This window comes from Anarhichas minor, unplaced genomic scaffold (genome assembly GCF_050575085.1).
Source record: "Anarhichas minor isolate MPS153535 unplaced genomic scaffold, ASM5057508v1 ptg000004l, whole genome shotgun sequence".
NCBI classification, from domain to species: Eukaryota; Metazoa; Chordata; class Actinopteri; order Perciformes; family Anarhichadidae; genus Anarhichas; species Anarhichas minor.
Window position 1 is genome coordinate 409,649 of NW_027466450.1, and position 13,081 is coordinate 422,729.

A 13,081-nucleotide genomic window follows, 5' to 3' on the forward strand; every position below is an offset into this window, starting at 1 on the left:
ATCATTTGCAACCGCTATCTGCCTCGTCCCAAGGTCAGATTCACCAAAGATATTGCGCTAATGATATTATAGCGCAAACTCACGTATAAAGTTTTGCAGCTGGATGCAATTAGCCTTTTGTTGTTACGGGAAAGGACGGAAATTGTTTGTTAATTTGTTTATACAAAATTTTTATTTTTCCTTTGTTTTTTTTCTCATGTATTTTCAAAAGATTACAGGTATAAGGGCGCTATATTCATTTATTTTTCATGACACAACTGTCATTGCATCCATCATCACTGGAAACTCATGAATGCGCTTCAGTTACCACCAACGCTCTGAAGATGCAAATAATTTCCCTGTAACTGCATGGGGCTATTAGCACAGATTTTTGTGAATTGGGGCCAATTTTGTGCCAAATGTTTGCTTATTACCATATTATTTTAAACATGTGCAAATAGCTCAAGAGAAGCTGTTTGCTTGGCAATTAAGTTAGGAGTGCATTTCACCCTTTGCACGGTTTCTTTTTGTCTTATTTGTGCAGGTTTAGCGGCTGCAAAAGCCATGCAATCCTGTTGGGAATTCGCCACTGAGTGAACTAACCACAGATCAGAGGATATCTGGCATTAAATGCAAGATAATATAAAGAGACATCCAGGATTCCCAAACCTCCTTTTCCTTTGTGTTGTGATCATTATTACTGTTCCATTCTGGGCTTCTTGTCCTTCCACAAAAAGTGGAAAATTATTTTGTTTTCCCAGTTAAGTGATATTAATTGTAGGTGTATATTCCCTCTCACATGTAGTCATCTTCTCCTGTAGGGAATGGGAGGGCAAATTGATGCTCCTCCAAGAGATCCTGGATGAATGGTTGAAGGTGCAGTCCACTTGGCTCTACCTGGAGCCCATATTCAGCTCCCCGGACATCTTGATTCAGATGCCTGAGGAGGGACGCCGTTTCAAAACTGTTGACAAAACCTGGAGGGACAGCATGAAACAAGTTTCACTGGTAAGATTGTATTTTTGCAGCAGGGTGCAGTCATGATTAGGAAGACCGTCTTCTTCTCAAAGGGACTCTTTGTTGAGGGGCATGATCCTTAGGGGGATCAGGAGACTATCACTATCCAAAAGGCGGAATCCAAAGGGGGATCTACCGGGGCAGATATAGCCAAGATAAGAGCGTTGCATCTAATTACAGACCACTGAACAACAATCATAACTTTAAGGGGCAACTGCAGCATCTTAAACAGATATGTCAAAAATGGCCATGAATGGCTTTAGGTTTGTAGTAAAGTATGTTAGTGCAGTCCTCGGATCATTTGGAAAAAGGTTGACTAATAGGCATCTTACAGAAACCCATCCAAACAACTACAGTATTAGTGGAACAAAAGCTCAAGCAATAATTTCTGAGTAGCCAGACATCTGCTGTTGAACGAAAAGGACTGAACTGGCCCTCTCGTACTGGCTGACCTTGCAAAATGCAACAGGTAGTAAAATCATCACACATCACAAATTAAGAAAATAAATACCCTTGTTAAATGTACAAAACTATAAGGTCTAAATCTAAATATTTAGGACATGGTCCATCTTTTTAACATTTTCATCACCAACTAAAAGTAAATGGTTTCAGCAGTAACAGAATGGATCGTTTGATGAGCACACAGTGACATTCTTTCCAAGGAAAAGAAAAGAAAAGCACAGCGCCAGCCAATTAAATCTCGGTCGAACAGGAACACATTCAACAATCAAATTGGTGTATTGACGGTACAGAGCCATTTCCTACTGAAGGGTTGCTGTTTTTGAATTATTTCCACACAACTGGAGTGATAATGATCCTCTGTAACTGCACCACACATTTCAGTAATGCGAAAAAAGAAGAACCAATCGTTGGAAATAGTGACATGCTTCAAGCCTGATCAGAAAGTTTGCTGGTCAATTAATGTGACTAAAATCCACACACAGCTCCGGCAAAAGTATCATAAACACTCACACGTGCACAACGGTGAGAGTGACAGCAGAGGTTGACAATGAAATACAGAGGCAAACAAGAGGCTCAAAAGTATACAGTAGAAGCATGGAAAGGCCGTGCAGAGAGAGAGAGAGAGGGAATCAGTAGGAAAAGGGATAGAGAGCGAGACAGAAACAACAGAGCGAGGATAGAGAGTGTTGCACCAGCATCCTCAAAGAGTTTCCAAAGGGTAATTGGCGTCCTCAGTAGACCTGAAATGAGACGCATCAATTTCAGACAGTGTCCTCTAGAAAGCCCAGCCTGACTGCACCATCAAATAGGAATTATGGATTTTGTCTGGAGGGGGCAGGGCCGCACCGAGCCACAAAGAAAATGAGGTCACCAAGGGACAGGCAGCCTACACATGCAGATGTGCACGCGTACTGTCCCGTCATCTGTGAGTTGTGTACGCACAGGGTTATCGAGCAAGTTTTACACTTGCGTTTTGCACTTATCAAGCTGCAGGAAATGTTTTCTTTATTATCTTTAGTTTATCAAGAGTTTTTAAGTTTGTCAATATTTTGTTAAAGGGGCAGTTCGCCCCCCCAAATCCAAAATGCATATTTTTCTTCTTACCTGTGATGTTACTCATCAAGTCTAGAGCGTTTTGGTGTAAGTTGCCTAGTTCTATATATTGGGACTATATGGCTCTCGGCTTGCGGCGCTCAAAGCGCCAAAAATACATTTGAAAAATTCAGCCTCAATGTCTTTTTCCAGAAATCATGACCCGGTTACTCAAGATAATCCACAGAACTCTTTTCTTTCAACCATAGTTCATACATGAAACAAGCCGAGAGCCATACAGTGCATTATATAGAGAAGGCAGACGTCTCTATCTCCGATATCTCCAAAACTAGGCAACTCACACCAAAACAATCTAGGTTGATAAATGGCAACACAGGTTAGAGGAAAAATATGTATTGTTGATTTTTAAGGTCAGTGACATTAACTTTGTATGCACTGTATGTATACTGTAAATTATGCCAATATTAGATAAGATACAATTAAATCTACTGATGAACAGGGACTATAATATTCTCTATAATTTAATGGTTGATTGCATCATACTTATTTTATTTAATAAAAGTAATTTGAGATGGAAATAACAGACAACATTTGAAATACTGGTCGGTCCTCTGTCACGCATGGATCCTTTTGTTAAGTGTTTGGTGGACAAACGCACCAAGAACACATTTACAGTACATATAGTTAATATTGATGTGCTTATATATAATTTGGCATGACAAAAAAGTGGCTTTGTCACAAGACGTTATCGTCATGTGTATGATGTAACCTGGAGAGAAGCTTAGTTACCTTAATGGGTTTAGACACTCAGGAAGGATTTTTCATTGTTACCATCTGTGTGATTTAATAAGAAAGTAAATATGGTATTTGATACTGGCATTTTCTGTCTTAGTAAGTTACTTCTGTAGTGTCAGGGCACTGGAGATTGTCAAACCTATTTGAGACAAACACAATCACTTGAAATTATAAGTATAGTGGTGCCGCTCATCTACCTTCAAAGCACATTATTAATTTTTTCCACCTACAGTAGGTTGCTACTCTCCCAAACTATCCCCAGTGGTCATTTGGTCACAGCAGTTAGAGATTCATAAAAAGCCACTTCCAGCCATCCATTCTGGCACTGTATATAAACTAATTTCTGATTATTTGCAAATTGTTAGTTATAAAAATGAGCGATAATTTGATTTGAGTTTTTTCTGTCTTTGTTTTGTTGAGTCACGTGAGACAAGAAATCTCGTCTCTCAGGACAAGAGAGTGGATCTGTTGTAAGGTCGTAAGAGTAATGCATTTTAGGGTATCTCATTAGATGGGATATCGCTAAATTAAAAACTAGGTTTGTCAGAAAATGTATTGCGTTTGTGGGAACTGTAAACCAGGGGGGCCAAGTGACTACTCTTTACTGGAACTGTCAGCAATTGGATTTTGTAATCCACACACTGAATGGCTACCAATGTGGACATGAATAACTTGAATGAATAGAGCCACCAGTGATGACAGTAGATTATTCTCATCATAGAAATTGTTGGAAATAGGTACGGTGAGGTGATGGTTTTGGGCATCCTAAATCTAGGACATCTGAACACTGTTCAGTTATTTATCTAAATGACTTTAGAAACAAAACTGATAATACTGTTTGCACCTTTTAACTATTTTCAACTAATAATAGGTATTTAATACTGCAGGTTAAGATTTATGAATAAATAGTTAAGATTTACATTATACTCTTCTTCTTCTTCTTTAAAACCGAGTTTCCTGATAAGTTTAAAGCAACTGATTATATGCCCCCATACCGTGGAGGCCAGTTATAGGAGAAACATCCCTCCTCATAGACGTATACTGCATCAAAATCTTGACAACGAACACATCCCTTCATCTCATCCATGGCATTGATCAGCAGTGCATGAAATTGGAATGATCTCAACTCCATACTACCACGGGGCTGGAGTGCAGCTCTCCTACCCACAGATCACTTCAGGGTTTTGTCGCCCAGGCTGTTGTCATGAGACCAACCACTGGGAGCTGCTCAAGATCCACTGATCATCCAGCGCCTCACAGCCTCCACATCCTTTTTTTTTAATGCTTTAAATGTGTCACTTATTTACTACTGCGTACCCACTTGCAGAAAAAAAAAACCCCCATCAATTTAAAAGACTCATTTCTGTGAACCTGCTGTCTTTCGACGTTGCAGCACACCAAACCTTTGCCCCTCTAATGAACTGAGGATCGGAGAAACAGTTAACCATCTGAGCTCATGAAGGAGATGACTGACATATTGGTTACTAATAGACTGATGTGTTCACCCAGTACACCACAATAGTCAGCAAAGCAGTAGCTCACTTAATATTAGAATCATGCTCTTGCTGATTTAATGCTCTGCAGGATGTGCCTTGAACAGGACATTATTTGTCCTGGATGTGTGGTGTGTGTCAGATTGGAACAAAGAAAAATACTCTCTTTAGATTATGTGTTTTCTTTTTTCGCCACACAGATTGCAGACCTGCCATATCAGCCAGGTACAGTTGCTGTCCCCCATTGAAGCCATCTGTTTGGTGCATAAAACCCACATTATCACGCATAATACATGCATTAGAGCATTGTTATCCCTTCACTGTGCTCATGAATAGCTTCCCGCTGGCAGGCTCAATATAAAAATAGCCCGGTTAGTACTTTGTCCGGATGAAATCTATGAAAAGCTAGAATCACTGTTCATCAATCAGACACCCTTAGCCAGTATAATTAAACGTCCCACTGAAACACAGTCAAAGCGTGATCATTTGATTTAACCTTTGAAGTGAGGTTCAGTTACTGTAGCTTAAGTCTTTTCTATGGACTATATTGTTTGTCACTTGTATCACATGCTGAGCCAAAAGGGGGAAAAGTCACTTTGACATGAGTCATCAGCCGCTGCTTCCACTTAAGTCATCACAAGAAATCCAAAGCAAATCATGAGAGATCAAAACATAATTTGCATCCCATTCGAGATACTCTTTGTGGTTGTGGGTTCAAACAGAACTTGATTAAAAGCCTGTTTCAGAGGCTGCCCCTCCTTTTAATGGACAGTGACCCTTACTTGATACAAACCAGAAGTTGTGCCACATCAAAACAATGCAACGATGTACTGCACAGTAGATCTTCCTAGAGCATAATGTAACTGTGAAAGGATTTTCTTATTCTCTTCATTGTATTTTGTAGCAGCATTATAGCATCATTGCAACATCTTTTTTTTTATTTCCAGCTCCACATACATTTAGAAATGACATTTTATTGATTCGGAGACGCTTTCGTCTGCATGTTGCTAGGAGATGTGAAAACTCTCATCCTGCGAAAAACGAGCTCAAGGCAAATTGATCACATCAGACAAAGATGAAAGTACACCATCCTTTTTTGTAGGCTTGCTATATCAACTGTAGCAGCTGTTTGCCTTGCAGTTTATATTGTTTCCATTTGCGAAAACATGTCGTTCAGAAGCGTGGTGTTAGAGGAGGTTAATGGTGCTTAAAACACTGTAGGGCAACAGAATAAAGATAGTTTTCTGTTGAGGAGTAAGAAAAAGCAGAGATGGAATCTATTTCACTGTGACTCCACACTTGATTTTGCTCTTGATTTTGCCCCTTCCTGCATTTTTGTTTGTTTTACATTTTATTTATTTATTTCAGAAGATAATAGGCGCTTTCATTTTAGAATCGCCCGACGTTTTCCTGTGAGCAGGTCCAGGCATTCAAGATGGAGTTTTTTTTTACATTTAGGCACTTCCTGGGGGAGGGGGGGGGGGGGGCGATTTTGAGTTAGTGTACACACCAGATGATGTCAGAGCTGAAATATTTCATAGGTGCGAGACGGACCCTCAGGTGAAATCTCCTTTACTGTCCTGTCATAGATTTCTATTTTCAGGGTGCTGTGTGACAAGTGGGCCTCAGTGTGGAACATGGAGGGGATGTTTTGCTAAAGGAAGAGTGTTTTAGTGTTACCTTCAAGGCAGCAGTGCAGTGTTTCCTTGATGAACAAAAAGGGTGCAGCATGTCGCCAGTGCTTTTGTGTGTCACATATAAGCCGCTTTGCAGAGGGAGTAATAGTCATGGTGCAAAAGTCGGGGATATACAGTACCTGTCTAGGGAGCGAATGTGATATAATCACTGCTTTCCTGCGTAGTGTCCTTGAGCGCTTCATTAGAAAGAGCTCTACGGTCTTAATTAGCACCTATGTGAAACTCAGAGAAAACAATGGGTAATAGCTGCCAGTTTACAACCATCTCACTAAAGACTTGAAATGATGAGCTTGAAACGAGTCTGAGTGGACCTGAAAAACATGTCCATTTATGTTGTGATTAAATGAAAAGGCCCATGTTAGTGATATACCACGGAAATTGTTGTTGAAGTAAATTGAAAGTACTTAACCGAAGTGAATTTTTGCTTTGAACTAAACTGTTCTCTCCTGCCTGTGTTAGGACAAGCACGCGTTGGCGGTGATAGCCATCGACAAGATGCTGGAGAGGCTGAAAACGTCCAATGAACTCCTGGAGATGATCCTCAAAGGTCTCAATAACTACCTGGAGAAGAAGCGTCTCTATTTTCCGCGGTTCTTCTTCCTGTCTAATGAGGAGCTGCTGGAAATCCTCTCTGAGACCAAAGACCCGACAAGGTAAGCATCTCAAACATGTAGGCATCACTGTGCACCCAGTCATAGTGATATTTATCATCATATTAAGACTACCCCTCCAGTAGTGCTCACGATGAGCAGCGCCCTGGCTGGCCCCTCGTAAAATACATGATTGTCCATCAGTAGCCTACCTAGTCAAAACTAGTGGGCAGACAATGATAAATAAACTTAAGCCAAACCAGTTTCTGTACCACAATAAATGTAGCTGAAAACAGACCGTTTTTCATAAAAAAAGACTGAGATTCAGCATTTGAAAGAAGCAAATCTGGAAAAAGGAAATAGAAAACACTGTGAAATTGTTGTTGCTTTTGAGATACAAAATATTCCGCTAACCACCATGCTTACTCAGCCCCCACAGTCCGTACTGATAACCTACCCGTGTCTCATTTCACCCAGGGCGTTTGGTTAATAATGAATGCGATTCCAGACAGAATAGATTCTCCTTTCTTTTTCACTCCACCATCCCTTTATTCTCTCTTTGGCTTCTGGGAATTGTCATCGCATGAGTAGAGATGCGCACAGTCACGACCTCTTATGTAAAGAAGGGAAGAGAGGGCAGTGTAACGGCGGGAAATCGCTCGATAGATTCGCCCAGAATTTCAGTCATCGGTCCCCGAATGCAGTGCTGGACTGACAAAAGGGCTCGCTTTGATTTCGGGGATGTAGAGAAAGCGAGGTACCCAAATGCCAAAGTTTTAATGCTACGGCATTGTAACACTTCTATTTGCCCTGAATGGTTTTGTGCAAAGCGAGAACAAGCAACAGAAACATGGAGATACACAGCAGTATAGAAAAGGGGAAATTCTTTGTTTACTGTGTGACATTCAAGAAAAGTTAGTAATAATAAGTAGGACTTCAGCAAACATTGCACTTAAGTTGCACTGACCAAAGGCAAAAAAACGTTTTTGCAACAGCAAAAGTCACAGAACACGGTGTGAATGTGAATGGAGATATTGGTGAATGAGGTTTTTTAGGGGTGCAGCTGGATTAGATCACAATTCCTCAGTTAAACACTGACACATATTCCAATAATTGAAGTCCTTAAATGTTATATAAAAGTCATATTCATAATATACAAAAACTGTCAGTTAGCAACCCTAAGTGGTTCTTTGACCTTTCAAAGAGTAACACTAAAATAACTGTGAAACTTAATTTCTGACATAGGAAATAGTAGTTTGACTTAAAGGTACACTTAGTAGCTTTTTTTTTTTGTGCATGCTTTGGGTTTTAACTACCGCATTGTGCTCTGCAGCAATCAGCATCTGAGCACAAATAAGCCAGTGCTGTAGTTATCACACTAAACCAGGCTAAGTTTGACCTTTAGTGGGCGAAAGCCAGCAGCTGGTGTTCAGGTGGAGATGCAGCCATGCTCAAGGACAATAGTCCGATAACATGGAAACAGATTTGGAAACAGTAAAACAGTAAAAATTTGTAGTAGCTTTAAGACACTCTTCTCATGCTTCATGTCTGCAATCTTTCAATTCTTTTTTTTTAGTTTGTCACTGGAGGGAGACATGCGTTTAAATTGGGTGCATCATTACTCTTTTATGTAATAAATGTTAACATCTTTATCTGCTGGAATAAAGCAGCATGCACACTCTGTATTAATGTGGTGTGCTAAACCACCCTCACTCTCAGGGTTACCTATAACAATTAAAAGTGATTCACTATTCTTGCCTTACTCTCCTCCAGAGTGCAGCCCCATCTGAAGAAGTGCTTTGAAGGCATCGCTAATGTGGTGTTCACTGACGCGCTGGACATCACCCACATGAAAAGCAGTGAGGGTGAAGTGGTGCAGCTGCTGGACATCATTTCCACGTCCAAAGCCAGGGGCCAGGTGGAGATGTGGCTCCTGCAACTCGAGAACGGCATGGTTGCCTCCCTGCACAAGGTGTTGTGTGGACTGTTATTGCGCTACTGTTTGAGCTTCACTTGTATACACAAAGAAACGATTTGTTTCTTGTGATGTTCAAATGAGATTTCAACACACCAGACTAGATGTTTGTCTCCAAAATTGAGTCTGGACTTCCAAAGCTTCTCCCCTATATGATTTCTAATGTCTTCCATGACACAGGTGCCAGGTAGTTAAAACCTTTGTCCCCCATGCGGTTCTATTGTAGGTAATTGGGGAGGCAATCAAGGCGTACCCCAGTGAGTTAAGGATCAATTGGGTGCGTGCTTGGCCAGGCCAGACCGTGCTCTGCGTCTCACAGGTCTACTGGACGAAGGACATTCATCAAGCCATTATTTCAGGACAAAAGGTAATCAACAGTTCATTGTATTTTTTTTGTTACATGCTTACGTATTCTGAATTACAGCTTACATATGTAGTGTCGGGGACCTTTCATACAGATGCTCACTTCCAGTTAGACCCAGTTTGTGCCTCTCATGTACCGAACATTGATCTTTCTAAAAGATACATCTCTTTGAAATCTCTCGTGCTGCTGTCTGGAAGGTATTTCAAGAATCCTCAAAGAGGCTTGTAACCATCTGGATAGAAAATAGCTCGTTCATGGCACGCATTTATTTCATCATTTATTTTAAATATTTTGGTTCAAGTCATCCAATTCATGATTCATCTTAGTATTCATTTTTTTTAATTTTTTTTACAGATATACTTAACCCACATTCAAAATTCTGTTAAAAAGCAAGTCAACCAGCATGTTTTCCTGGAACACATCATCCACAATATTCTCTGAAGTCCCATGTCAAAGCTGTAACCTTGGTAACACACACTGTGTAGTAGGTCATGTCAGACAGTGCGTGAGAAACAGCCTAATAAAAAGATGTCTGAAGTTCTCAAGATGAGGTCAACTATAGTGATTCGTCTTGGATAAATTGTGTTTCAAACTGATTACCTTTCAATGAAGGTGTCACTTACAGTAATGACTAACCTGGTGGCTCCAAGCTGCCATCTAATTCAAAACGGTTCAGCGGTTAAACAGAGGCTGAAGTGTATTAAATCTGCCACATCAAATGAAGAGCACCTATAGCTGATAAGCTGCCACATTTTATTTCGTACATGTAGCCAGCAGAGGTCTGCGGTTTAGTGCTGTTTTGTGAGGACCTTTCGGTTCATAGATGGGGTCTTGATAACGTCCTCTCCAGCGTGCTCCGACTTCTATCTAATCATGCCTCTCTCCCCTCAGGCATTAGATGTCTACCTGGAGAAGAACAACAGACAGATTGACGACATTGTGGCACTTGTACGCGGCAAGCTGTCCAAACAGACCCGGGTGACCCTCGGGGCCCTCGTTGTGCTGGATGTCCATGCCAGGGATGTGCTCGCTACGCTGGCGCAGAAGGGAATAAGGGATGAGAATGACTTTGAGTGGCTTAGCCAACTGCGCTACTACTGGGAAGTATGTAAAAGTGGCAAATTGGGGATTAATTTCAACCCATGATACGTACTTGGTGACTGACCTCTGAACTCCCACCCTGTGCAGGAGAACCACCTCCAGACCAAGATGATCAATGCCGGTTTGCCGTACGGTTATGAATACCTGGGCAACACTCCACGTCTGGTCATTACCCCACTCACTGACCGCTGCTACCGGTAAAGCTACTACGCAAGCGTTCACTGTCTGCCTCTTTTCTAAAGCTTATGTGTTTGAGATGCTTGCAGCTAAAAAGTCTTATCTATCGAATTACTTTACAAACCTTCAGTTGTAGGTAGCTACTTTTACCGCTACACTATTATAACCAATCACCTACCTTGTTAGTCTGTATACAATACTGCTTGTCCCGTTTTGGATGCTAAATTCCTTTTCTTGTCCATCCTCATATTAGTCTCATCTTAAAGAGACAGTATACTGTTGCTGAGCTGCTGGGAGTTATTCCTTACTGTATTTCTGGAAATAATTGATGTTCATCAAAACCTCTCTGTTTGTGCAGGAAGCAATCACTGCAATAGCTTGGCCTACTACTGTCTCTATGAGGCGGGGGTAACTTTATCTGCTTTGGCTGTGAGTGGCAGTTTGCTCATCATTGCGTAGGGTTACAATAACATTAATGACGTTGTAATACTTTGGATTAATATTATATTAATTTGGATTGTAGAATTTGGATACAAAATTTTAAAGAGCAATAATACAGTGTGTGCTTGAGAGAACATGTATAAAGAGGGGTTATGGGAACTATAACAAACACTACAGTATATAGAAAAATGTGTTTTTAGTGTGTCTTAAAGCCCAGCACTCAAAAGCTGCCACCTTCCACAATACAGCTTACCTGCTGAGACGCTTTCAAGCACTTCAATCTTTTATTAAACTCACTGACAGGCCATAAGGTGTTACACGAGCTCGCTTTCTCCTGTCTGTTCCTCTAACTTCAGCACTTTGTTTGGCGCCCTCCACCTCCATCTGGGTGGGGCCCCTGAGGGCCCGGCTGGCACAGGAAAAACAGAGACAACCAAAGACTTGGCCAAAGCTGTGGCCAAGCAGTGTGTGGTCTTCAACTGCTCTGACGGACTGGACTACATTGCTTTGGGCAAGTTCTTCAAAGTGAGTGCAACTCTCTCTCACCATGAATTGAACGCACTACACCAGTGAAACAAGTTGTAATAGTTAATCTGAAGATATTCCTAGCTTGTGTACCCCCCCCCCCCCCCACCCCCCACCCCCTTCCCGATACTGGGAAACCACAAGAGATAAATTAATGATTGCAAATATCTTATTTTTGTTTACACTGAAACTGCTTACACCCTGCTGAAATTTCCTCCCACTTGCCATACTGAAATAGCTCTCACATACCCAGGCAAAATGTGCTCATACATACTATTTAAATATGTATTAATGAATTGCGTGTGTGTGTGTGTGTGTGTGTGTGTGTGTGTGTGTGTGTGTGTGTGTGTGTGTGTGTGTGTGTGTGTGTGTGTGTGTGTGTGTGTGTGTGTGTGTGTGTGTGTGTGTGTGTGTGTGTGTGTGTGTGTGTGTGACCAGGGCCTTTTGTCCTGTGGAGCTTGGGCCTGCTTTGATGAGTTTAACCGCATTGACTTGGAGGTGCTGTCCGTGGTGGCTCAACAGATTCTCACCATACAGAGAGGTTTGTGCTGTTTTTTTTTGTTTTTTTTTTACATTCTGACTTTCTATCCCTAAGCTGGCAGTATACCAGCAATACATTTTGTATGGTGTATTCTCATCAGTGAAAAAAACAAACATAATTTGGACTACAAAGAGAATCAATAGGGAGCTAAGGCAATTTGTGTGAGCTGGCCAGCAGAACTTCACAGCAGTGTGTCCTATGTGTCCTACGGGCTTTGAATGTCTCGTGTCATAAGATTCAAGAGCCACTGGGGTATAAAGATTTTTCTTTGCTCAAAAGGAAAGTTTGAAAATGCAAATAGGTGTCTGTTGCTTAACTGCTGCTGAAACAATTTTTCACAGTAGGTTTTGTGCACCGGAGCACACTGATCTATTTGCGGCCTTTAATTGTGCAAATGTTTTGACACAGCACGCTTCCCTTCAACTGTCCTATCAGAGTCAAAAGACACAAAGGACACGTAAATACAAACTGTATCTCACCGCATCCTTGTGTCCAGGAATCGCTGCCCATGCTGAGATGCTGATGTTTGAAGGGACGGAGCTAAAACTGGACCCCTCCTGCGCTGTCTTCATTACTATGAACCCTGGCTACGCTGGACGCTCTGAGCTACCAGACAATCTCAAGGTACAGTATCAGGTTCATCAGTTTCACAGCCTTTCATTCTATTTCGAATTACCGAACTGGGAGTCCTGGAACGTAAAGTTTGAGGCATATTCCTATTCACATAAGTGAGAAGTTTGAATAACAGTTGGAAAAATCAGCATTCTGTTTTTCTTGACTAAAAGTAGTTTCAAATAAAGGCCTGTTTTATGCCTGTGTCCTGTCCCTGTAGGCTATGTTGCTTTTAAAATAATGTATTGTAGGCGATTGA

At 41.2% G+C, this 13,081-nt stretch overlaps 1 protein-coding gene across 1 annotated transcript in view; it reads left to right on the forward strand.

Moving 5' to 3' along the window:
- The window catches only part of dnah7 (dynein, axonemal, heavy chain 7), a 68,656-nt gene that overhangs the window by 9,417 nt on the left and 46,158 nt on the right, over positions 1-13,081 (forward strand). Inside the window, exons 19-27 of the mRNA XM_076105271.1 lie at positions 801-987; positions 6,956-7,149; positions 8,860-9,058; positions 9,288-9,428; positions 10,317-10,529; positions 10,614-10,723; positions 11,501-11,669; positions 12,108-12,210; positions 12,707-12,834. Of these exons, the coding sequence (XP_075961386.1) occupies positions 801-987; positions 6,956-7,149; positions 8,860-9,058; positions 9,288-9,428; positions 10,317-10,529; positions 10,614-10,723; positions 11,501-11,669; positions 12,108-12,210; positions 12,707-12,834 (1,444 nt within the window). The remainder of the gene's footprint in view (positions 1-800; positions 988-6,955; positions 7,150-8,859; positions 9,059-9,287; positions 9,429-10,316; positions 10,530-10,613; positions 10,724-11,500; positions 11,670-12,107; positions 12,211-12,706; positions 12,835-13,081) is intronic.